This window comes from Triturus cristatus, chromosome 11 (assembly GCF_964204655.1).
Source record: "Triturus cristatus chromosome 11, aTriCri1.1, whole genome shotgun sequence".
Taxonomy (NCBI): domain Eukaryota; kingdom Metazoa; phylum Chordata; class Amphibia; order Caudata; family Salamandridae; genus Triturus; species Triturus cristatus.
Window position 1 is genome coordinate 413,779,895 of NC_140594.1, and position 27,094 is coordinate 413,806,988.

General features: G+C 48.0%; 1 protein-coding gene across 1 annotated transcript in view; it reads left to right on the forward strand.

The window, feature by feature from the left end:
* Window positions 1-27,094, forward strand: part of MYL7 (myosin light chain 7) — a 67,193-nt gene that overhangs the window by 21,582 nt on the left and 18,517 nt on the right. The window contains exons 2-5 of the mRNA XM_085636117.1: window positions 2,318-2,422; window positions 4,740-4,815; window positions 22,860-22,964; window positions 24,374-24,452. Coding sequence (XP_085492243.1) covers window positions 2,318-2,422; window positions 4,740-4,815; window positions 22,860-22,964; window positions 24,374-24,452 — 365 coding nt within the window. The remainder of the gene's footprint in view (window positions 1-2,317; window positions 2,423-4,739; window positions 4,816-22,859; window positions 22,965-24,373; window positions 24,453-27,094) is intronic.

Sequence of the window (27,094 nt, forward strand, 5' to 3'; positions counted from 1 at the left end):
CCATTTGCCTTGCTTTCACAAGAACCCATGCCACTTAAATACAACATACATACATAGTAGGGAACTAATATGGGGACACTTTCTTAATATTTGATTAAAGATATAGGTTTTGAACAACTAGCTAAACCTTTCCTCCCAGCATGACTGATTGTAATGTAATAGAACTTTAAAACATATCTACTTATTTTATTAGGGTTATTATTTATGTTTTTATTGTTGTTATGATAGCCACATCAGGAAAGTTGCTTCTTGCAAAGTTGCTTCAACGGAAGCCAGATAACTCATAGTTGAAGTGATGGCAATTCCTATGATGTCATGCTGTATGCAAATTAGAAGGGCCTTGCACAGTCCCTTTCCGGCGTGGCCCCCCTGAGCCTTAGAACCGTCCCTGATCCCAACCCTGTGGACCTGGGTTGTCAGCCTTGCAGAACTCCTCAGGATCCGGGCGTTGATATAGAGGTCCACCTCCAGATCTCCCCGGACTCCAACCAAAAGGTTACAGAGCCCAGAGGTGATCAGGCGAGGGAAAGGATAGGGGGGGGGGGGGGGGAGTCAGCAGGGACTAGGTTCTGAAACGAGAAAACATAACAAACATAAACACAAATACAGTCTACTCTCATTCGGTCTCACTAGTACAGGAGGTTTATCCTAGGTATAAAGTGCATGTATTTCACATCCTGTGACTACACCTATCTCGTATCCCACCTGGGATTCAACACGCCCTGCCCTCTTGCGTGTGTCCCTGCTATATTGTCCTAAACGGATCTTACTACAGACCCTCGCTATTTGTAAGTAATCCCTCTCTTCCGGGCATGTCACGTTTGAACTAGAATCGGCTTCCACGGTGAAGACACCGCCGCCTGGAGGCCCCTAAGATGTAGCGCTCCCTCACAGGGTGAGTATCAACACGCTAGGGTCTGGTGACGTCTTCCTCTAGCTGTGGGCCACTCCTGACTTTCCAATGTCTCGCTCTCCCACTGTCAGCCGACAGGCGCTCTTCTAGCGCTGGGCAAATGTAGTAGAAACGACCATTCGCTCCTCCGAGCGTGTATTACCAAATCACTGGCTACTTCGAGCCGGAAATGAACCTTCGCTCCTCCGAGCGTGAACTATCAAACCATATAGCTCCTCCGAGCTGGCAACGCCACTTCGCTCCTCCGAGCGTGATACAACAACAGTTTAGCTCCACCGAGCTGGCAACGCCACTTCGCTCCTCCGAGCGTGATTCGAACCACAATTTAGCTCCTCTGAGCCGGAATTCTCTGACGCGCTCTAGAGCGCTCAAACGCCACGGCTCCTCTGAGCCTGTATGTCTATGGTCGGGAAGGCGGGTTTCGAGGTCCGCAAGGCGCGGAACGTTGGGTGGCTCAGCCGAGCTCCTACCCTCTCACCTGCTTCCCTTTTTGGCTGGATACGACTCCGTCCACGCCTCTCCCCGCCTGGTCGCCAAGCTCCGAGGGACGGGGAAAGTGAGGTCCTCGGGTCGTCATCCTGTGGTGCTGCAAACTCCCTGCCCCGCCGGGACGCCTCGCTCCGAACGGCGGAAAAGGGAAATGTTCGGCTTCAGAATAACGCACGTCTTCAGACGTGCGTGACGTCCTTAAGTAGCCGCCCACTTCCTGGTTCCGGGGTAGTTGGGACTTGTAGTGCTGAGACGCTCGGTAGACGCCGTAGGTCCCGATTCCTCACATGGGTACACCAGAGGCAGACATAAAGGGGGATTACAAGTTGGACCTTGTGGATCCACATAAGTAATGAGGAATTACTGGAGTAACCCATAATTCTGGCCCCAATTTCCCTGGTTGTTCCTTATTATTTTATGGTATTTTAACCAGAGAGTTCACAAGATTTGCAGAATTACTGCTGCTCTCATAATCCTGACCTAATCTTAGGAGGCACCGCAGGTTTTGTTCCAAGTTGGAGGTGAGGTTGATCCATGATAGAGCATTTCAGAGTGCTAAGTACATTTCTCCCTGGAGGCCTCCACCCTTCTAAGTTTCCAATTGGTTCATTCCAACAGAATGTGTAGCCCATCAAACCCATCTACCCTATCACACATTGGCAATTAAACCCCGCCCTTGCAGACTACAGCACCACTTTCCCTTTGCTAGGGGATACATATCAATTATCCCACCCGACTAGATGGCTATAACTACAGCTGAAACAGATCCATGGGAACATGCACTCTACCATGTAAAAATTAGACCTAGTCACCCCTGGCTCTCACTCACCTTGTAGAGAGAGACCTTAAAAGATGTTTTCCGATCTCCCCGCCCCACCAACATTTAACGCTTACTTTTACTCATTTCTACAACAGGCCAGCCGGAAAGCGGGGACGAGGAGCAAGGCAGCAGCCAAGCAGAGGGGATCTTCGAATGTCTTCTCCATGTTTGAGCAGTCACAGATCCAGGAATTCAAGGAGGTAAACTGGCCACAGAACTAAGAAGCAGTTGTGTGCTTTGGGACTTAGGGAGGCATGTTAGATAACTCTAAGTCTTCACCAAAAGCGCAAGACCTTGTTGCTTTCAAGGCTGGTGTCCAAGAGCGCTAGCGTACTGTCAAACTCACTACTACCCCATGAAAGAGATTACCCAGTGTAGAAATATGGAATAATATGGCATCCACAATGAGGTGGCTTAGTAGTCAGGCTGGGGTCTGTAGAACTAGGACAACTGTTTATTAAATAATTCCTCGGTTCCCCAGTTTACTATAAGTGTTTCATTCTGGAAAAAATCTATTTTCCTCACTGTGCCTCGTTTTTCTAATCTGGTAAAGTTGGGAAAACTTGTAAAAGAGATAATGTCAGCATTAAGCGACATTTACACACAAAAATGGACTTTTAGGCCCTTTGCATTTTGAAGTGGGCAAGACTTGTATAATTTCCACAGCTTATCGAAGAAAAAATCCTCGTATCACTGTTCACACATGGGAAAGATGTGGAATAATTTCAGACACAATTTGTTTACACAGTTTCATATTCATGAAGTGACACAGGTTGCACACTATTAATTTGTCCCAATTGTCCTATTTGGTTGCAGATACAATAGAAAGGTGATCTAGACATAAAGTGATGTAAATCAATCCTTACTGCCAATGTTAAAAAGTCACTTGTTCTAACTTTCTAATGATGATCCTCATAAGATGCTTTCCCCATGCTCTCTCTTCTGACTTCATTTGCTGTAAGAACCCCAAATCAAAATTCTCTTTCAAACTCAGGGATCAGAACAATTTATTCCCACCTTAAAAAAGCCCGAGGTTTTACAGCTCCTGGGCGAAACTCGTGTTGGCTGAAATATGCTATGAAAAGCCCTGTAACCAGAGAAGAAAAAGAAATAAAGGTCCCTGTGAATGTAAAGCGAAGAATATTACATTCAACACATTTAATATTTGTGTTATGTGTGCGAATGTATAACAGAAATAATATGTGTGATTTTCACTTTTAATCTAGGTACTCGCAACTCTCACTGTGCTTTGTTACTATATACTTGATGGGATAGAGTGTCCTAACTGTTTCCTCCAGCGTGTATTCAATACCACCAATAACCATTTACACCCTGAACTGGCTTTTTAGTGTTTGTAGTAATAGCTCTAGAATGGTTGTGGTGTAGGTCACCACATACTGTATCGTTTCCAAAGGACATGTATTCTACTGCCAGGGCTAACCATCCCAGAAACACCCCAAACTTCATAACATAACATTACAAAGGAGTAGCACTCAATATATGAAAGTCTAAAATATGAACCTTTGTATTGTCGTAACTCTGAGTAAACAATTGAGAAAGTTACCAATCAGCCGAATATATTCAAATCATCCAAAAGCTTTGTGTTTGTTACTGCACATGAGTTCCAATTTGTTGATCAAGGTACCACAGGCAAATATATAGAAAAATTAATTGTTTATTTCTGTCTTGAAAAATGCAATAGGGACATAGATACAGCCAGCACGTTTCATGACTCGAAAACGCACGCCAAATCAACTGTGGGCATTCCTGCGAAACAATACAAGACTTTTGCTATTACCACATGGAGGTGAAAGATATATACGAACCATATGCTGGAGCATTTCATAATAATTTGCCCTGAAGAAGTCCAATGTGTAAGGCGTGAAACGCATAGGATTTGTCCATGTGTATATTGCATTTTCAACATAGAAATAAGGAATGAACTTTTTAATACATTTGTTCGTGGTACTTTGAACAACAAATCAGAATTCTTGTGCAGTAACAAAACTTTTTGATTTGAATATATTCGTCTGATTGGCTTGCATAGATTTATTTATTTAAAAAGTTTTCTATAGCGCGAACATGACCACAGAGGGTATCAGAGTCCTTTACAGTATATAAATTGGATTAATCTATTTGCCATTGATTTTGTTAGCTAAAACAATTTTTTCTTTGATTTGGATCTTTCTAAATTGTTTACTCAGAGTTACGACTATATGAATGTTCACATTTTAGATTTCCATATGTTGAATGCTTCTCCTTTGTAATGTTATGTATTTTTATTGTGCTTACGGAGGAACCAGGAGCCACAACCTTCATTTCATAAATAGTTTGGAAACTGCTCTCCCAATAAACCACTTCACCGGCATCGAAAACATTTTTTAATATTGCAGACCATATGTTACTCTTCAGACATGATCGCCCTGGCCTTTGCTCTGTTTTATTGCACCTTTGTGAGTGAGAATGTGCAGAAGTACAGAGAACCACATAACAAGAACTTTTAAAATATTTTCTTAGGCATTCAGTTGCATTGACCAGAACCGTGATGGCATTATCACTAAGCCAGACCTCAAAGAGACCTACATGCAGTTGGGTGAGTAAACTGTTGGGCTGGGGATTAATGGGTGGGTGGTTGTATATCGATATATTGCTGCTGAAATATTGACATACAAAAATATCACCACCACTGTATCGCCTACCATAACATCAAGGTAAGTACTTCTTAACCGCACATCCGTTTATCTAGACTTACTTTGCTTTGTAGTGGAAAGGCCAATATTGTGGAGGCAACATTTCTGTAGGTCAGTATTTCAAACATCTTATAGTTTTTAGACCAATTGCCAAGGCTGCAGGCTTTGAACGTCACCATAAAACCCTGAACTTAAGGGAGTTAACCAGGACTTGTTAATTGGCTCCCTGATGGGGATGTAGCTGTAAACTCTCTAAAAATTATTACTATTTCAACTAATTTATACAAACAGACTGCAGAAAAGGAACACAAGGCCCAATAAATTGAATATGAACCAAGTAATGTATTCTAGGTAAAATCCTTATCTAAATTGGGTAATATCAATTTCCTTCTGTGCTGCTCCCAAAATCAATTTTCCTTGTCTCAGCCGCGCTCCTTTGTTTACAACATTACTACATCAGTGACTAATCCCGGGAATAACAGTGCTTTACAAAGAGAAATTTAAAAATAGAAACAGGAATATATCGAGTAGGTGAGAAGATCAGTACAGCTATGGACAGAGGGTTGAAAAAAGGCTCCTGCTCCTCGCATATTGCATGTTTTTCCAAACTCCTACAAATGTGCATTTTGCAATGAGACCGATTAGTAAAACAATCACATCACCAAATAAAGGTGGCTTTAGAAACCAGTTGGTGTACAAAAACATTGACTGGCTTGAGATCCAACCTGTACATCGAGCCCTTAATCACTTTCTCTGTGATTAATGTATTCACCTGGCTTTAATGTGGAGGGAGGAAGGTTGTTCATGAATTAAATGGAGACTAGAGTATTCCAAATACAAGTAAATAGCATTACCTTCTCTCTTACTTAATCCTCAATAACCTTTTCCCTACAGTATGGCTGTTTTTTGTATGCACGAGTATAGTGGGCTTCATCAGCCGGTGGCATGTGCACACACACACACACACACACATATATATATATATATATAAAGGTGAGGGTGGAGCCATATCTTGTTTACAGCTGCATCTGAGGAAGGCCTCACAGACCGAAATGCATTATGCATATGCTGTTTTGATTAAAAGATCTCCCGACGTTCTCCCCGTGTGGCCTCTACTTCTTCCTTGTGGAGTGGAATGCTGTGGATACTGTTGCGCTGGCCAGAGGCGCATTAGAGGCCCCGTTCCCTGATGAAACCGGAGTATCACTGGCACCCGCTGCTGTTGCAGCTTTCTCGTCGTCAAGGTATTGACATGACTTCGGTTCGCCTATGAGTGCACGCTATGCCAGCGGCTGCTGCGGATTGCAGTCCATTATTAATGGGGAGCCAGGTTCACTGATGCCGGCTTACAGCCCTGCCAGCAAACGCACATCAAGGCTGGAGCGTTGGAGGGGACTCGAGGGCGATCTACGGAACACCGTTACACAAGAACTCTTGAATTCTATCACTCGGCACCTTTCAGTTGCATTGCCATTACCCACAGAGGCTTTATTTCAAAGGTCCCTCCCAGGCAACACTCACCCAGCTATACAGCATTCTGGGAGCTGTAGTTTACTATAGCGAAGTTGTGGACATGTGACCATCGGTCAGCGGACTACCACCAATGGGAGTGACTTTGGGTAACTAAAGGTGAGGGTGGAGCCATATCTTGTTTACAGCTGCATCTGAGGAAGGCCTCACAGGCCGAAATGCATTATGCATATGCTGTTTTAATTAAAAGATCTCCCGACGTTCCCCCCGTGTGGCCTCTACTTCTTCCTTGTGGAGTGGAATGCTGTGGATACTGTTGCGCTGGCCAGAGGCGCATTAGAGGCCCCGTTCCCTGAAGAAACCGGAGTATCACTGGCACCCGCTGCTGTTGCAGCTTTCTCGTCGTCAAGGTATTGACATGACTTCGGTTCGCCTATGAGTGCACGCTATGCCAGCAGCTGCTGCGGATTGCAGTCCATTAATAATGGGGAGCCAGGTTCACTGATGCCGGCTTACAGCCCTGCCAGCAAACGCACATCAAGGCTGGAGCGTTGGAGGGGACTCGAGGGCGATCTACGGAACACCGTTACACAAGAACTCTTGAATTCTATCACTCGGCACCTTTCAGTTGCATTTCCATTACCCACAGAGGCTTTATTTCAAAGGTCCCTCCCAGGCAACACTCACCCAGCTGTACAGCATTCTGGGAGCTGTAGTTTACTATAGCGAAGTTGTGGACATGTGACCATCGGTCAGCGGACTACCACCAATGGGAGTGACTTTTGGTAACTAAAGGTGAGGGTGGAGCCATATCTTGTTTACAGCTGCATCTGAGGAAGGCCTCACAGGCCGAAATGCATTATGCATATGCTGTTTTGATTAAAAGATCTCCTGACGTTCCCCCCGTGTGGCCTCTACTTCTTCCTTGTGGAGTGGAATGCTGTGGATACTGTTGCGCTTTCCAGAGGCGCATTAGAGGCCCCGTTCCCTGATGAAACCGGAGTATCACTGGCACCCGCTGCTGTTGCAGCTTTCTCGTCGTCAAGGTATTGACATGACTTCGGTTCGCCTATGAGTGCACGCTATGCCAGCGGCTGCTGCGGATTGCAGTCCATTAATAATGGGGAGCCAGGTTCACTGATGCCGGCTTACAGCCCTGCCAGCAAACGCACATCAAGGCTGGAGCGTTGGAGGGGACTCGAGGGCGATCTACGGAACACCGTTACACAAGAACTCTTGAATTCTATCACTCGGCACCTTTCAGTTGCATTACCATTACCCACAGAGGCTTTATTTCAAAGGTCCCTCCCAGGCAACACTCACCCAGCTGTACAGCATTCTGGGAGCTGTAGTTTACTATAGCGAAGTTGTGGACATGTGACCATCGGTCAGCGGACTACCACCAATGGGAGTGACTTTGGGTAACTAAAGGTGAGGGTGGAGCCATATCTTGTTTACAGCTGCATCTGAGGAAGGCCTCACAGGCCGAAATGCATTATGCATATGCTGTTTTGATTAAAAGATCTCCCGACGTTCCCCCCGTGTGGCCTCTACTTCTTCCTTGTGGAGTGGAATGCTGTGGATACTGTTGCGCTGGCCAGAGGCGCATTAGAGGCCCCGTTCCCTGAAGAAACCGGAGTATCACTGGCACCCGCTGCTGTTGCAGCTTTCTCGTCGTCAAGGTATTGACATGACTTCGGTTCGCCTATGAGTGCACGCTATGCCAGCGGCTGCTGCGGATTGCAGTCCATTATTAATGGGGAGCCAGGTTCACTGATGCCGGCTTACAGCCCTGCCAGCAAACGCACATCAAGGCTGGAGCGTTGGAGGGGACTCGAGGGCGATCTACGGAACACCGTTACACAAGAACTCTTGAATTCTATCACTCGGCACCTTTCAGTTGCATTACCATTACCCACAGAGGCTTTATTTCAAAGGTCCCTCCCAGGCAACACTCACCCAGCTGTACAGCATTCTGGGAGCTGTAGTTTACTATAGCGAAGTTGTGGACATGTGACCATCGGTCAGCGGACTACCACCAATGGGAGTGACTTTGGGTAACTAAAGGTGAGGGTGGAGCCATATCTTGTTTACAGCTGCATCTGAGGAAGGCCTCACAGGCCGAAATGCATTATGCATATGCTGTTTTGATTAAAAGATCTCCTGACGTTCCCCCCGTGTGGCCTCTACTTCTTCCTTGTGGAGTGGAATGCTGTGGATACTGTTGCGCTGGCCAGAAGCGCATTAGAGGCCCCGTTCCCTGATGAAACCGGAGTATCACTGGCACCCGCTGCTGTTGCAGCTTTCTCGTCGTCAAGGTATTGACATGACTTCGGTTCGCCTATGAGTGCACGCTATGCCAGCGGCTGCTGCGGATTGCAGTCCATTAATAATGGGGAGCCAGGTTCACTGATGCCGGCTTACAGCCCTGCCAGCAAACGCACATCAAGGCTGGAGCGTTGGAGGGGACTCGAGGGCGATCTACGGAACACCGTTACACAAGAACTCTTGAATTCTATCACTCGGCACCTTTCAGTTGCATTACCATTACCCACAGAGGCTTTATTTCAAAGGTCCCTCCCAGGCAACACTCACCCAGCTATACAGCATTCTGGGAGCTGTAGTTTACTATAGCGAAGTTGTGGACATGTGACCATCGGTCAGCGGACTACCACCAATGGGAGTGACTTTGGGTAACTAAAGGTGAGGGTGGAGCCATATCTTGTTTACAGCTGCATCTGAGGAAGGCCTCACAGGCCGAAATGCATTATGCATATGCTGTTTTGATTAAAAGATCTCCCGACGATCCCCCCGTGTGGCCTCTACTTCTTCCTTGTGGAGTGGAATGCTGTGGATATATACGCGTTTCGACACGTAATGTGTCTTGCTCACACGATAAATAAAGCTGTACTGAATCCACATTTATCTATTAACAACATAGAAGAAGCACTCTGGTTTGTACATACCCATCTCTATGCAGTTAACATGGCAGCCATCTTAAGCAGGTAAAAAGTAATGCATTTATGGACTAGGAGGCCACAGCAATGTATTTTACGTTAATTCAAATATATGTACACAAGAGTGGATAAAGCGGACTAGTGCCTTTTCAAAGCGGATAAACATAATTATATTTGTAATAACAATAATTATGGTGAATACGTTTGTACCCAATCAAATTCTCTATTTACGAGTCTCATACATTCTGTGCAAGTGCTTACAATGGTTTTTAGTATAATTGATCAGCCTAGAGTTATGGGTATGTACAAACCAGAGGGCTTCTTCTATGTTGTTATTAGATAAATGTGGATTCAGTACAGCTTTATTTATCGTGTGAGCAAGACACATTACGTGTCGAAACGCGTAGCGATTTTTTGAAAGAATAAAGAGCTGACCTCTGAGAGTGCGTTATTCTTGGATTGTTTTTGGAATACTTACTTAACCGGTTCTGGGTTTGCCGGTAAACGCACCACCTGGCGTAGGGATTGATCCTGGAAGGACCCGTGTTTGTTGATTTATATATATATATATATATATATATATATATATATATATATATATATATAAATTGCTCATTAAAATATTTACATATTTATGCATGAATGACCTTGCAGACATTTTTCAAACGTAACACACCAGCAGTACAAGGGTTAACAATAGATAACACTTCAAAAGTTTACAAAGCTCATCTCTCATTACAGGGTCTTTGTAGGAACAAGGATGGCATTGGCATAGGTGTCAGTTTAAATTATTGCTTTCACCCTGCCTTTTTTTTAAACCCTTTATTTTCATTTAACAGTTGGCATACAACATTACATGGTTGTTCACTGTAGTCGGCAACATTTGTACAACATGCTTTCACTCTACCTTAGTTGCTTTTTTGCAACATCAAAGAATAGTAAACAAAGCTGCCTCCCTATTGATCAGAGACGAGAAGCTCTCATTTGGGATTCACCAAACATTTTAATGCGGTCTGTAACATTATAAGATGTACTGGGTGCTAGGACCAGCTCGGAAGGTCTAGAAGTGGGAGGAGAATGGCAGGCGGAACAGGAGGAGTTATGGGTCAGGAGTTAGTTCGGAGCAGGGAAGTAAGGGAATAAGTTACATGCAAATAAAGCTCTTCACCACATATGCGTGTCGGTGTCGTCCATTCATCCAAGGGGACACTACACGGTCTATCTTTTGTCTTTCTATTCGCAATGTAAGGCTGCCCGGGGTGGGGGTTGCGCAGCGGCCCGCCCCCTTGAGGGCGGCCGCCTTAGTGCCACAGGAAGGCACAGGGGTGGGAGGTCTTGTCCCTGGGCTTGACCTAGGGAGACCCCAGTCAGGTAGCTGCTTCCGGCGGGGAGGAGCCATGAGGGGGGTACATATTCGGTCCCCGCCCCCTCCTCGCCCTCTTGTCCGCTCGTTTTGCCTTGGGTTGAGGCCGCAGCCCGCCGTCGTGGTCTCGTCGTAGTGCGCGCTCAACCTCCTTCCAGCCTCAGTGGTGAGTCTTGCCGGTTACCTTACTCTCGCCCCGGCCCTGTCCCTGGGCAGTACCAGGAGACGGGGCCCTGTGGTCGGTGTACCACGGGCGGGGGTGAGGGCCGTGCGCGGGGGGCTGGCTGTGTTGCGTTGTTGTGGGGGGGAGCTGCCGATCTTTGTTTGCACGGTGAGTGCATCCACCCTCCTCTCGCCCGTTCCTCACCTTCGGGGAGTTGCATCAGGGCGGTGTGGCTTTGCTGTGGTGGGCCACCTTGGGGGGGTTCGGTCAGCTCCCATTTGTTTACGGGCATCCCTGCGGGCTACCCAGGCCCAGAGCGGGCCTTGGGGGTGCTGGCCTTGGGGAAGGTGGGGGGCAGCTGGGTTCGAGTGCCCCCCTTCTCTCCTTCGCCCACCGGCAGAGGCAGCTCCGGAGGGAACAGGGCCTCTCCCGCATTTCCGGAGGTTTGGCTTGCGGGGTCCCCTGCCTCGCGGGCTCTGGGGGCCCAGGTCTAACAAGTCTGTCACGTTAGGAGGGGGAGTGGGCAGCCAGGCCTGCGGCAGCTGCCGAGGTCGCAATGTCGTCCCCGGGGTACTTTACCCCCCCAGCATGCCTTCCCGCCACCCGCTTCCACGGCGATTGTCGAGGATCTCAGGGGTGGGGGGCACAACCGCGATCGCAGTTGCGGGGAGGGTCAGCGGGGTCCTCTATGCTATGCTAGTAGGCGAGTCCCATCCGTCCTGTGGGCAGTACTGGTGGCCAGCCGGGGGGATGTGGGGGGACTCCTGAAATATTGTGTGAGCAACCGGTGCAGCCATCTCCTGGCGTGGCATGTATTGTGGGGACCGCATGAGCAGGTTGTCGGGGGAGGCCATGACTTCCTACCCGGCTTGGATTGCGTGCCTCCCGGGGGTCGAGTCGCGCTAGCAGTGGACTATACCGGTGCACCAAGAGTCGAATCTAGGATGCAGCCTCAAACATCCCCCCCCCCCCGCCTTTCTCGTTAGTCAGTCGCGCACAGAGGTGAGCGCCCCCCCCCTCGCCGCGCGCCACCACCTTGTGTTGAGGCGCGCTCCAGTCCATCCCCACTCCTCATAGTCTCCATCTTGCGGGCCAGCCATGCCGACCGGGCTTGCTGCCATGTAGGACCGCCTCCTCGGGTGCCACGGGTGGCGATCTCTGGGTATTGTAGTCCCGAGGCAGGGAGCCCGAGCTCCATCAGGCTACCCCCACTCTTTGGGTCAACTTGGGCGTGATAATGCATGCGGTGCAGGCTGGCGGCCTCAATTTCGTTTCCTGGCCTCTCCGCTTCGCATATCATGTCTCTCTTCAGGCAGGGTGCGCAGCGGAGCGTGTTGGCTGCGTGGTGCATCAACCCCCTTCTACGTTGTGGGGGGCAGCGTTTGTGTCAGAGGGCAATGCTCAGCACCGATCGGAGGCCTGCAGTGTCGCCTTTCGACCCCCCCCGGCGCTTATAATGATTGTTTCGTTTTCGTGTGCACGCTTCCTCCCTCTCCGTCCAGCCTCAGTGGTGAGTCTTGCCGGTTTCCTTACTCTCGCCCCGGCCCTGTCCCTGGGCAGTACCAGGAGACGGGGCCCTGTGGTCGGCGTACCACGGGCGGGGGTGATGGCCGTGCGCGGAGGGCTGGCTGTGTTGCGTTGTTGTGGGGGGGAGCTGCCGAGCTTTGTTTGCACGGTGAGTGCATCCACCCTCCTCTCGCCCGTTCCTCACCTTCGGGGAGTTGCATCAGGGCGGTGTGGCTTGGCTGTGGTGGGCCACCTTGGGGGGTTTCGGTTAGCTCCCATTTGTTCACGGGCTTCCCTGCGGGCTACCCAGGCCCAGAGCGGGCCTTGGGGGTGCTGGCCTTGGAGAAGGTTGCAATGTAAATACGGGGGTCATGTAAAGCCTCCAATGCCCTCGGGTCGAGTTCACGCTATTTGCATATGGACTGTGCCTGATTGTGCAATGTAAATACGGGGCTCGTGTAAAGCCGGAATGTGCAATGTAAATACGGGGCTCGTGTAAAGCCTCCAATACCCTCGGGTCGAGTTCACGAGATGAGCGGCAACAGGCCCGGTACCAGGAATTCTCGACTACTGTCATACGCGACACCTCCCAGCTTCATGCGACAGGGCCCACTTCCCAACGGCTACGAGGTCGGGAGGGGGGCGCGTGTAGTGGGCGCACCCCCCGTACGTTGTTGTGTGGGGGCTGAGGTGGGCGGGGCCAAGGGGTAGCCGTGGCTACCTGATAGTTGGGGGCGGATCTAGGGTAATCCGTTCCGGCCCGCGGGATCGCGTCCGGTTCCCAGGGGAGGAGAGTTAGCCTAACCGGCGTTCGAGTCTCGGCAATGACGTTGGAACAGCCTTTGATTCTGTGCAAATCACTTAATTGGTGCCGAACAATATGTATGTGCTCTCATTCTATTGTATTCCGAATGACGCGCTTAGTGCCTGCATGGGGTAGGAAAATAGGGCACTCAGGTATAGCGCTCCAATACCTGTGGGCCGATGGCGCGCTACATCCATATGCCAATAGGTAATCGTGGCTGCCCCCATATATGCGTCTCACGATGCCAGTGCGGGCATTGCTCGCGGGTTGTTGCTCCAAGAAACTCCAGTTCACAAGATTGCCTTGGGGCGAAGCTTTCAGTGCCTACACGGGAGAGAAAATGCGGCACTCATGTGAAGGCCATCAATACCTTAACCTCAATCTCCAATAACGAAGATGTTATTGCCATCACGGGCCGAGTTAGCGCCATCGAGGCAACGGTGACACATGCGGCTGCATGATTAGGTGTTTTGCGCGGAACTAGCGGCCGTGAGCGGTCGCGAGTCGGTGGTATCGAGCCGCGGGGCCGCGTTCGCATTCGCGGGTCAGATCTCGGGTAATATGAGATCGAGCACCGGTGCCCTGTGTGTCGATTTCGCGTTCGCACGCGGTACGGAGCTCCCAAGGCCTGGGGCAATGGGGATGCAATGCACATGAAGGCGCTCTCCCAGTGCCCATTGTGAGGGAATACGACGCTCTTGCAAGGTGCTCCAATACCGCGGGACGCTTTCGTATTCAAGCGGTTCCATGTCTGGCTTTGGAGATATCACCTCCCTCGGTGGAAAGTCTGAGGCCAGTGACAGGAGTGTGTGTCTAGCACTGGGGCCCCTTGGGGCACCATAGCTCACCCGGGCCCTATGCTGCCTGGGACCAGCTACCCTCTGCCAGGAGGAAGAAGTGCCCCTTTGAAAAAATATACGCTATTTGTGAACCCGACGGGCTGGTACCAGTGCTCAATCATCTCGGGTCGCGTCCACATCCTGTTATTCCGGCCAATCATTTAAGCTCCCCATGCCTGAATGCGTAAGGAAAATACGGTGCTCGTATAAAGCGCTCCAATACATCAGGTTGATTTCGCACTATGTAAACAGACAACAATCTTCTCAACCTTTCAAAGAGGTGCAGCTCCCGTCTTTTCGAATTGGTCGTCGTCGGGTCTCCAGATTTTGGTGAGTCTTGCGCACCCACTCCGCCCCGGCCCTGTCCCTGGGCAGTACCAGGCCGACAGGGCCCCTGTGGCGCGGATGGCCACGGGGCCAGGACTTTAGGAAGCTCTCCCTAACAATTGTAGTATTGAGGAGCACTGCAGGTCGTGCATGATTGAATAGTGGAACGCTCATTGGTCAATTGTACCCTTGCGTCACAGCTCAACACATTATGAAACGCGGTGTGGTATATGATTAGACATAGTTAGAAGTTCATGAGAGGGTAGCTTGCCAAAATATATGAAGGGGTAGACGATTGGGGATTCGTGAACATGACTATGCCCCTCAAATGTCTACAGTTAAGTGTCCATGACTCATTGCTTCCCTTCCAGGGGAGGGAAACGGCGAACTGCAGCTATATGCAGGGGCTTTGAGTTGGAAGGCATTCGTTTACATAGCTCATTGCGGGAGAGTAAGAATTTGTACAAACTCCCATAAAATCCTTACTACTGGGACAGTGAAGAAAGAAGTAGGGAAGGAACTCTGTCAATACGCAGCAAGAGCTGCATAGAGCTGAAAGTGGAACTTAATTAAATGCAAAACATGGCCTCGTACTGTCCCCTTTAGGGCCTTTAGTGAATCAATTGACCTCCTGGCAAACTTGATGCACAGCCTTTTCTACTTGCACGTGGAAGCTGGCCGGATGCTCTTGGGATTTAGACGTCTACCATTATGTCTTAACCACTTTCATTATGAAGGAACTGTTTAGTCTCCGGTGCCTCTATTCTCAATTATTGTGCTGATGGTTACGACTATCTGATGTATTGCACACTGTATATATCCTGTACTAATGTATCAGTTGCCTTCATTTTCACTTCGCCGTCACATGTAGCACCTTTTATTGGTTGGAATTGGCAACTGTCACGCAATGGCGGTGACTTACCGATTTGGTAGCTCAAGATGTTTTAAATAGACCTGGGGAAGCAATGATTTGCCTGACTCTGCCTGGGCTCACCAGTTTTGACTTCGGCTCTCACTGTTGGTACTGCACATACTTCATCGGGATGGGCACGGGGCCCGTAGGCACCAGGGGCATTTTGATTCAAATAATATTTACACTGAAAGGGCATGGGAGTGTAAAACTTTAGGAAGTTTGGCTAGTAGTGTGGTTGACCGGGCCGTACCATGCCTGAACGGAGGCACTTTCAAGAGGACATGCCTGTTAGCCTCATTGATGAATGCATAGTGAAGTAAACTCTAAGTTGACAGCAAGTTATAGGAAAGGAAAGGTTTTAACGTCTCCCCTGTAAGGGGCCTACAGTCGGAGATACATGGATGTTTAGGTAAGCATTTATCTACAGATCAGTATCTGTTACAACAGCGTAACGCTGTCAGCGACATAGCCACAGTCCTGGCTGGCCACAGCTCCGGGGTATTAGGGTGAGTTACCACAGGTATCAAGAGAGGGAGCTCCTAGCGACAGCCCGTCATCTCGCACAGCACAACAGCAATTTACGGGCTATATCCAATTGGCATGCACGGGCAGGAGGTTGTTTGACCTCAGTCACAAGGTCAGAGCTCAGCAGGCACACGCAGTTAATTCCCTCGCTGTGGTCGATAAATGAGTCCCAGTAAGTGGGTTTTGACACACACCGGTATGCTGCTTTTGTCTGAAATTTATCAGCAAAAGGCTGGCGGGTTGGGTACTTTTTCTGTGTGTGATATCAAGGGTTCACCTGACGTAAATTCCGAAATCAGGGAAATTAACTAAATGTTAATATCGCAGTTGGGGAAGTAGACAACAGTCTTGGATCACCATACTACATGTGGTAGACTTGCATGCTACCGCAACCAGTGTAGGCAGATAGTAGCACTTATCAGGGAAGGAATGGTGGTCTCAACGGCATGCCGCCATGCAAGGGGACCATGTACCTAGGTCACGTACATCAGGCAGTGACAGGTGAACAGGGACCATGTGTACTAGAATATCAGGAGTGGTTCCCACCACGGTCGGGCAGAAGGGGAGCTGTCATCTTGATGCTCGATGGACACCCTTACTCCATCACACCCATTGTAAGCGGAGGATGCCTGTTGACGCTGTTAGACCTGCTATTAGTTAGTACACTCACTGTTGTGCCTTGGCTCGGTTTGTCTCGCATCAGGGCCAGTTGGGGTTACTGGCGAATTTTTTGCTCTAAGGCCGAAGCGGGCGCTTCTAGAACAGGGCAAGATTGGTTAGGCCAGGCAGCATGACAAAGGTCTTCTCGGCACGGGCAGAATGGTACAGGCTGTGAAGTAGAGCCTTTGCAGAACTTAGATTTGTCTACATCCGGCTAGGGAATGTTTAGCAGCAGGAAGGCATTGAACCATCATGGTGAGCAATTGGTTTTGGGTTCGTGCGCAACAGGAGCAAGGGAATTGCGTCCTGTTCCATCTGGGTACGGGGACAGTCTATACCACCAGTTACTGTAGAGCTGCCTTTTTCGCGCTGGGCTGGGGTGTCAATATCTTCCAACTTTACAGCCAGACTCTGAGCAGGCAAAGGCATACTTGTGATGGTGCAACGGGCACTCAACAGTAGAGTTAGATGTGTCTTCATACCCCGATATAACGGTAGTGAGGTAACACAGGTTGTGGCTACACACGACCAGGCACTCTAGGGCAGCTGGGGCGGGGGTGTGCCAGTGCCAAGAGGGTGCGGGTTGCCTGGGTAGGGCTGCTGGCTTGAAGGGAGCACTACTCGGATCGCCACAAGGGCACGTTTGTGTCATAGAAGGCTGAATTGATACTTTTATGGCACGGTGCCAGTTGCTCTAGTTATGCGCATGTTGCTTGGCAGTGTCAGAAACATTCAGAACGCAAGGCTGGTGGTTAGCCTGTTGTCATGCTGTTCAGAGGTATTTTAGCTCAGGCATGGCCATGCAGGGGTTATAGGCCGGTTAACAGGCAGGTGAAGCGGCAGAACGTGGAGGGGCTTGGGTTGGACCTCTGGATACTAGGGCGGAGCTTGGTTGCTCACTTGGTAGCCCTCCCTTGATTTCGATGAAACAGGAACCTTTGATGCAAGTATTAGTACCGGGTAACTTCTCCCGCCCTTCAGCACTGGCTGGTAGCTATGCAGGTTGTGGAAGTGGCCTTCCAACAGGGGCGTATGGTCCATATGATCGAGGGAAACACCGGGGTAACACTTTTGGGCTCTATTCCGCAGGAGAACATTTGGCTTTCTCAGTATTCAATTAGAGAAGCATTTCACAAGTTTCTCTCCTCTGTGGTCACCCTGACCTGTCCCTCCCTGGTATACTAGCAAATTTTGGGAGGGCAAGGCTTTCAGTTGATGGGGACTGATGGAATGCGATGGGCGTACTACAACGGAGTGAAAGAGGAAGCAAGGCGGGCTTGTCATCTCCTACCACCTCCCGCATGGGCACTGCCAGGCAGGAGTGTCTTGTCAAAGGGTTTGCTCTATAGCCATGCAAAGGCAACCTTGGACCATCGTTTAGTTTGGTGTAGGTCATTTCAGTCAAATCCATGGGAAAGTTTAAAAGGACTGTTTAGAAAGGTTGGGGGAACCTGTCCTGTTGGTGCACGCTGGCCGCCGGCCCGGTTGGGCGTAGACTTGTTTTGACTGGACCTGGGAGATGCCCGGTATCAGTATGCTGTAGGTATGATGGCCTACCAGGAGCCATGCGCGGTTGCGCAGAGCAAAGAGGTCTTGGCTTCATCAGGCATGGTCTTATACACGCCAAGTCCACAGGGTGCCGGGAGGGAGATGGGGTGCACCTCCCTAGTTTAGGCACGGTCTTTTCCTACTGGACCTAGGGGAAGCTTTGGCTGCAGCAGGCTGTTAGTAATAGGCTACCTACGCTAGGCATGAATTTAATTTTACTTGACCTTGGTGAAGCCTTGGCAGCTGCGGGTTGCGAATAGACTGGTCCTACCGGGCCTAGGGGAAGCTTTGGCTGCAGCAGGTTGTAAGGAAATAGGTCTACCTTGGTGGGGGGCCCTGGTAGTGACGGTGGCCACTCCCAGGGCTGTGGAGGAGTTACAGGGCGATCCAGGGTCTGCACATACCAAGGGGTATAGCATGCAGCAGCACCGTGTGGTGCTAAGCCAGGATACCCAGGGATCTTTTAGCGTGTCCACTGGAAGACCTACGGCGCCCCGCTACCGACAGGCGGTTGTGGGTCTGAGCAACCGGGGGCTGCCATGTATGCTCCGCCCACCCATCACGGGGGGGCGTGGTGAAGCATGTGGACTGGAGGTCCACGGATGGGAGGGGTGGACCCTCCCAACATTTGGTGGTCACCAATTGGCGCTGCCATGGTGACCCTAGGCTTATTAGACGGGCAGGCGCCATGGGGCTGGCCTGCCCTGGGATCGCCCGTAAGATAACCCACCGTTTTTGCATATTTATTATGCTAATAAACCTGCAGCAATATTTCTCCACTTACATTCAGTGTCGTGTGTTTTATTATGATTATGTACTGATGTATGATATGATAACGGTTGCCGATATTGGCACTATGTAAGGCTGCCCGGGGTGGGGGTTGCGCAGCGGCCCGCCCCCTTGAGGGCGGCCGCCTTAGTGCCACAGGAAGGCACAGGGGTGGGAGGTCTTGTCCCTGGGCTTGACCTAGGGAGACCCCAGTCAGGTAGCTGCTTCCGGCGGGGAGGAGCCATGAGGGGGGTACATATTCGGTCCCCGCCCCCTCCTCGCCCTCTTGTCCGCTCGTTTTGCCTTACCCGCCCATCCGCTTACCCGGCATCAGGAGGGACAAGAAGGGGGGGGGAAGGTTTTTTTTTCTAACAACTTTCACTTTTGTGTTGCAGGAGGAGTTACAGGGCGATCCAGGGTCTGCACATACCAAGGGGTATAGCATGCAGCAGCACCGTGTGGTGCTAAGCCAGGATACCCAGGGATCTTTTAGCGTGTCCACTGGAAGACCTACGGCGCCCCGCTACCGACAGGCGGTTGTGGGTCTGAGCAACCGGGGGCTGCCATGTATGCTCCGCCCACCCATCACGGGGGGGCGTGGTGAAGCATGTGGACTGGAGGTCCACGGATGGGAGGGGTGGACCCTCCCAACATTTGGTGGTCACCAATTGGCGCTGCCATGGTGACCCTAGGCTTATCAGACGGGCAGGCGCCATGGGGCTGGCCTGCCCTGGGATCGCCCGTAAGATAACCCACCGTTTTTGCATATTTATTATGCTAATAAACCTGCAGCAATATTTCTCCACTTACATTCAGTGTCGTGTGTTTTATTATGATTATGTACTGATGTATGATATGATAACGGTTGCCGATATTGGCACTAATACAGCGACCGCTAAGATGTAATGAAGCACTATAGGCAAAGAATGACTCCCACTGAAAATACAAATTCGCAAGCAGAAAAGAATGGGGGTGTGATTGTGATTTCAAGCATTTTCTCTCTTCCGATTGGTCAGTGCAGAGATGTGTACACCGTAAGGTCATCAAGCATTATTGGGGCTACCTTGTCATTCATTATCAAATGATGCAGAATGTGATGTGAATAACTTGTGTTAATGTTGCTGTTCCATTACATTCCATAACAGGTGCGGGTAATTGACTCTGTGACTGCCTTTTGAAATCGGCCCGTGATCAAGTGCTGAACGAGCATGAAACGCGTTGGGCTTTTGAAGAAGGAAGACACTGCCCTGACGTGCAGGCTGCTGCTTTCACCTTTATTAAAACGCTGAAACCTTACCTCTGGCTATGTGGCTTCACTCTTAAGAGGGCAACCTTGTTCTGGATTTGATGGCGGCTAGCCTGGTCGCGAGTGAAGCCCTGCCGCCATGCGGACCTTTGCTGCCGCCAACCGACGACAGCGTTTAGGAGTTGGAGGAGCGTAATGTGCAGGCAATGAGTACAGCCTTCAATGTTCAGGACAATGTACTTCAACCCACTGGGGTTTTTATCTGTCTTTATTTTGGCACTCTACGAGCAAACTCACTGAAGTAAAACTGCCCCAGCACTACAAGGACCATCAGGCAGCTGATGCTGCCACGCCCACGGAGGCGAGCGTCACTGTGTATAACAGGTGCGGGTAATTGACTCTGTGACTGCCTTTTGAAATCGGCCCGTGATCAAGTGCTGAACGAGCATGAAACGCGTTGGGCTTTTGAAGAAGGAAGACACTGCCCTGACGTGCAGGCTGCTGCTTTCACCTTTATTAAAACGCTGAAACCTTACCTCTGGCTATGTGGCTTCACTCTTAAGAGGGCAACCTTGTTCTGGATTTGATGGCGGCTAGCCTGGTCGCGAGTGAAGCCCTGCCGCCATGCGGACCTTTGCTGCCGCCAACCGACGACAGCGTTTAGGAGTTGGAGGAGCGTAATGTGCAGGCAATGAGTACAGCCTTCAATGTTCAGGACAATGTACTTCAACCCACTGGGGTTTTTATCTGTCTTTATTTTGGCACTCTACGAGCAAACTCACTGAAGTAAAACTGCCCCAGCACTACAAGGACCATCAGGCAGCTGATGCTGCCACGCCCACGGAGGCGAGCGTCACTGTGTATAACAGGTGCGGGTAATTGACTCTGTGACTGCCTTTTGAAATCGGCCCGTGATCAAGTGCTGAACGAGCATGAAACGCGTTGGGCTTTTGAAGAAGGAAGACACTGCCCTGACGTGCAGGCTGCTGCTTTCACCTTTATTAAAACGCTGAAACCTTACCTCTGGCTATGTGGCTTCACTCTTAAGAGGGCAACCTTGTTCTGGATTTGATGGCGGCTAGCCTGGTCGCGAGTGAAGCCCTGCCGCCATGCGGACCTTTGCTGCCGCCAACCGACGACAGCGTTTAGGAGTTGGAGGAGCGTAATGTGCAGGCAATGAGTACAGCCTTCAATGTTCAGGACAATGTACTTCAACCCACTGGGGTTTTTATCTGTCTTTATTTTGGCACTCTACGAGCAAACTCACTGAAGTAAAACTGCCCCAGCACTACAAGGACCATCAGGCAGCTGATGCTGCCACGCCCACGGAGGCGAGCGTCACTGTGTATAACAGGTGCGGGTAATTGACTCTGTGACTGCCTTTTGAAATCGGCCCGTGATCAAGTGCTGAACGAGCATGAAACGCGTTGGGCTTTTGAAGAAGGAAGACACTGCCCTGACGTGCAGGCTGCTGCTTTCACCTTTATTAAAACGCTGAAACCTTACCTCTGGCTATGTGGCTTCACTCTTAAGAGGGCAACCTTGTTCTGGATATATATATATATATATATATATATATATATATATATATATATATAGCTCATTAAAATATTTACATATTTATGCAAGAATGACCTTGCAGACATTTTTCAAACGTAACACACCAGCAGTACAAGGGTTAACAATAGATAACACTTCAAAAGTTTACAAAGCTCATCTCTCATTACAGGGTCTTTGTAGGAACAAGGATGGCATTGGCATAGGTGTCAGTTTAAATTATTGCTTTCACCCTGCCTTTTTTTTAAACCCTTTATTTTCATTTAACAGTTGGCATACAACATTACATGGTTGTTCACTGTAGTCGGCAACATTTGTACAACATGCTTTCACTCTACCTTAGTTGCTTTTTTGCAACATCGAAGAATAGTAAACAAAGCTGCCTCCCTATTGATCAGAGACGAGAAGCTCTCATTTGGGATTCACCAAACATTTTAATGCGGTCTGTAACATTATAAGATGTACTGGGTGCTAGGACCAGCTCGGAAGGTCTAGAAGTGGGAGGAGAATGGCAGGCGGAACAGGAGGAGTTATGGGTCAGGAGTTAGTTCGGAGCAGGGAAGTAAGGGAATAAGTTGCATGCAAATAAAGCTCTTCACCACATATGCGTGTCGGTGTCGTCCATTCATCCAAGGGGACACTACACGGTCTATCTTTTGTCTTTCTATTCGCAAATACAGCGACCGCTAAGATGTAATGAAGCACTATAGGCAAAGAATGACTCCCACTGAAAATACAAATTCGCAAGCAGAAAAGAATGGGGGTGTGATTGTGATTTCAAGCATTTTCTCTCTTCCGATTGGTCAGTGCAGAGATGTGTACACCGTAAGGTCATCAAGCATTATTGGGGCTACCTTGTCATTCATTATCAAATGATGCAGAATGTGATGTGAATAACTTGTGTTAATGTTGCTGTTCCATTAGCCAGTGCTGAGGTGACAGCATTGTGATACCATGAACAAGAACCTACCCACTTAGTGCATTAATATTGTACACAAAATCTGAACAGTACCTAAAAAGACTAACCAAGTACTCAAAACACATACTCCTATAGAAATAATTATCTGATGTTGAGGTCAAGTAACACGTGTGCACATTGTTAATGCTTGGATGATGAACTATCGCCATTCCAAAGTTCTGTAGTTGTTCCTAGCTTTTCCTTGCCGTTGACAGGTTGGCATAACGCCAGATGTGGTGACACATTACGCAGCTTTGGCATTGTTTTAGAAACAAACTTGTAAAAAGACTGAACATACCTCAATAAAACAGATAGTGATGGCTGGCTGGTTCTTTCTTGCAGGTAAAGTGAACGTGAAGGATGAGGAGCTGGAGGAAATGCTGAAAGAGGGGAAGGGACCCATCAACTTCACTGTCTTCCTTTCGTTATTTGGCGAGAAGCTCAATGGTAAGACAATGACCTGTACATGTCTCAGACAGCGGAGTGGTCTTATATATATATATATATATATATATATATATATATATATATATATATATATATATATATATGTGTGTTTAGGTTCCACAGACCTCACCATCTTGAGATTAAACAGCAAAGATATCCCTAAGCAGGCAGCCATTTTATAGGTTAAGATAATCATGTTAGACACCAGAGATAACTATTATATTAAATTGATTTACAAGTGCAGGTCTTAGACAGGAGAGCTATTCATATGGCTCCACTGATTTTAGAAACTTGGAATAATGCTGTAGAGAAAGCCCTCACCCGACAAATATCATGGATGTAAACAGAGTGGGGCTTATGTTCTTACGTTGACTACTTTTACTTCATATCCTTTAGTTTTTCCCTCTTTCATTTCACACAAACAATGTTTTTATTTTATTAAATGTACGAGTTACTTTAGTATAACACCACCACTAACCCCAACCATCAGTTAAATGTTTTTTTAATAAATATTAGCCCTAAGCGCTATCCTTATTTTGCTATTAAATACAATATAATTAATTACTGTATTGTAACTCTAATGCTAACCCTACTGTCAAGGTACTTCTAATAATTTAATGAAAATAGCTTGACCTTTTAGAAAATGTAATTAATTCTCAGCCTAACTTTAAATGAAATCACATTTATTGTAAACATTATTCTAATTCCAGTACTAATCCTTGCCTTTATACATGTTATATATTAATTTTTAAGTTAAATGTATCCAATTTTAATACTTTTACCACGTCTAACCATAAATGTTATTAGAGTATATTCATTTAATTCTAATTCATGCACTTACTAAATCTTTTTTAATTTAAATTAATTAATTAGATGTCTTTGAATGAAACAAGTCCATTATTGTAAGTTATTTAGAAATATTGTTATAAACCAAATACAGGCTTAGACTTCCATCAAAAGATACTGTGTCTGAATATTTGGGTAAAGTGATAGTATAACACAGGAAAAACAGAATGAGTAAATGTCAGATGGAGGAAATGAGTAAAGATCAGCCACCTAATAAGTTTGATAGCCAAGGTCACCTACAGATTACACAAATGTAATAACCCCCAAGAAATACAAACCGAACCATCTTCCTGGATCAGTAATGGCTGGTGGAGGGCTGTTAACCCCTTCCATGCTCATGACGGAACGGTTCCGTCATGAGCCACGGTTGAGCTGTGCTCATGACGGAACCGTTCCGTCATGAGCCCGCCCGCGCTCGAACCCTTCAGCACCGCGGCGGAATTCGCCCAGCGCTGAAGGGGTTAAAGATGAGGCAGTTTGCAAACAAGGCACTGTTTTGGATGGGTGTGCTGGGTGTGCATCAATGAAGTTCTTGATACAACATTTCTATTTTTATGCCACAGGTTCAGACCCTGAAGACTCCATTGTCAATGCATTTAAATTGCTGGACCCCAATGGTACCGGTCATGTAAACAAAGATGAGTGAGTAACATGAGCCCATCCGATGTAATGAGGAACATTATATATGGCATGGTCTGTGCTTATCGCAACTTATACCTACAAAGTAGTGGATGTGAACTATGACCTACCTTTCATGTCTCCATTGCCTTTCAACAGTCTGTCATACTCTATATCAGAGGTCTTTAAGCTTTTGTAGGCTGTGCTCCACCCCCCCCATCTAAACCTTTTTACACATTGAGCCACCACATCACCACCACCTGACAAAAATGTTCCGGAAGCTGGTACTCTGCATCATTGATGGCCATTCCCTCCTGCAGAGCCCAGGTCGTATAGGGCAAATAATATTAAATAAAGTAAGAGTGTTTAGTAAACTGAAGTTTTTGTAGTGCTTGTGCTTCATATAAAGTTTAAATGAAAAGTCTCCCAAAAAAAATTAGCACAAAAAATTACATTGGTGCTTTATTTTTCACATAAAACACAAATTTAGGATAGATTAGTAAAAACACTCCCAAAACACAGGTGAGGCATGTGCCTATTTTACTCCACAGAGCTAGTCAATGTGTGGATGGATTCTTGCTTCTGCCATCCTTTGTTTGTGCTCCACTTCCAGTCTTGAGCAGTACCTGGAAACGGGAGTGCTCACAAAATTTTGTAATATATTTTGTGCAGTTTTATATAGCGCGAACATGACCCAAAGGTATTGGAGTGCTTTACAGGAGCATCTTTTACATTACACAAGCACACATACATTTTTTTAAGCACAGGGAGATAAAGTGATTTGCTCAGAATCACAGGATGTTGAGCAGACATCAAGAACTGAACCTGGTCCCCCAGCGCCACAGTCATCAGCTCTGGCTGTTGCACCACATCCTTGCCCTTAAACAAGATATCAGAAAAAGGGGTTCCACAAAACATGCTTTCTGACACAACTGAAAAATGCATGATTATGTGGAGTATGGCCAGGTGTTGCCATGTCAGTAGGAGACCAGCCAGTTTTCCAAGAAGGCCTAGGGGACATTTATATCATACAGATGCGATATAAGTGATTCAAGATGATATATACATCTTTAATCTGTAGCAGTATCAAGAGTCAATTTATTAGCATAGTTGGCTTATAAAGAAGGTCGCCTTCCAAAGCTTCAGAAACAGCTGCACAAGAAAGCATTTCAATTTGGTCTACGAAAGAAGTGCCGACAGATGGTAGGCATACTTCACAATATTTGTTATATTAGGCTTGTGGACTCAGCTCTAGGGATTGGAACATGTTAAACAAGCACCAGTGACTTTAATCAAGGTCAAATTCATTTTTCGTAAGTCACTGTTAAATTAAGTGATTTTGCCCAGGATCACATGATGTTGAGCCGATGCCAGGACTCAAACCCGGGTTCCCAGAGCCAAAGCCAGCACCTATGGCATTAAAGTCAAATCCGCTCCACCTTGAAACATCCAATATTCCCGCTAGTAGTGGGACGAAGGGGAACGGAGCGAGGCTTTAAAAAAATAATACAAAAAGCTCTTCACTCTTACCTGCCAGAGAATAGAATCTTCAGGAAGGATACAACCGTTGTGAATTCCTTGCAGTGAAATGCAGTAGCTGTGAGGGTACAAACCAGGATAACCTTGAGGGAGAAGGGTTCAAGAGCGAGGCGAACGGCAGCAACCAGATGTTAAATTCAGCAAACACGAGGCAAAAGACAACAGTGAAGAAGTGCTGTTTCATCAGCAAAGTTGAAGTATTTTGCAGCTTTATGCATACAAAATTTGCGGCACTACCTGGCATCTCTTGTGATGTCCCGTTCATTGGAGGAACATCAGTGCTGACGTCAAAGCAGTGCTCTGCTGCAGGAACTACATGCTGTTTGGCGGTTCTGAATGACTACTCCAATCAGAGAGGCTGAACTCGAGATGGGGGATGAAAACCAGGCAGCAAACGTACTTCTGATGTGTGAAGCAACCAGGGGCGCAACTAGACCCGAACTTTGGGGGCGGGGGGGACTAAGACTCCCAGCCAGGGCTGGCCCTAACACTGGTCGGGCACGGTGCAACAGACGTTTTGTGCGCCCCCTCTCCCATTTCCTCCTTCTCCATGAATTCCCTCACTACCACTCACCAACAATGCACCTAATCTCTCTAGAGCCCCTTTCTGACCAACATTTCACTTTTTTATAGGGCTATCCATAGTTTACTAACACTCAGGTCTGTGATCTGCATGGTACACATTCTTTGTAGCAGGCACATTAGCCCTCTTTGCTGTGTGGGTGACAGGAGTACCCATGTGAGTGCACAGTGAGCGATGCACCAGTGTGAGAGTATGGTGAGAGGAGTGACTGCAGAGTGTGTGAGGTGACCATATGAATTTGGGTGCAGATATAAGTGCAGAATGGGACAAATGGATGTATGGTTAGTGATGGGCTTGTTTGAGTGGGATTGTAGGGTGAGCAGTGAGGGAGACAGGTGAGCGAAGTGTCACATGAGCAGGTTGAGTAGTCTGCTCGTGTGACTGCAGGATGAGGTACAGGGTGAACCGCGCAAGTGCATTGTGAGTGCAGAGGGATCACTGTGAGTGCAGAGTGAGCGGTGTGCTCATGTGACCGCAGGGTAAGTGGAGGGAGAAAGGTGTGAGTTTATGGTGAGTGGCATAAGTGCAGTGTGGTCACTGTGAG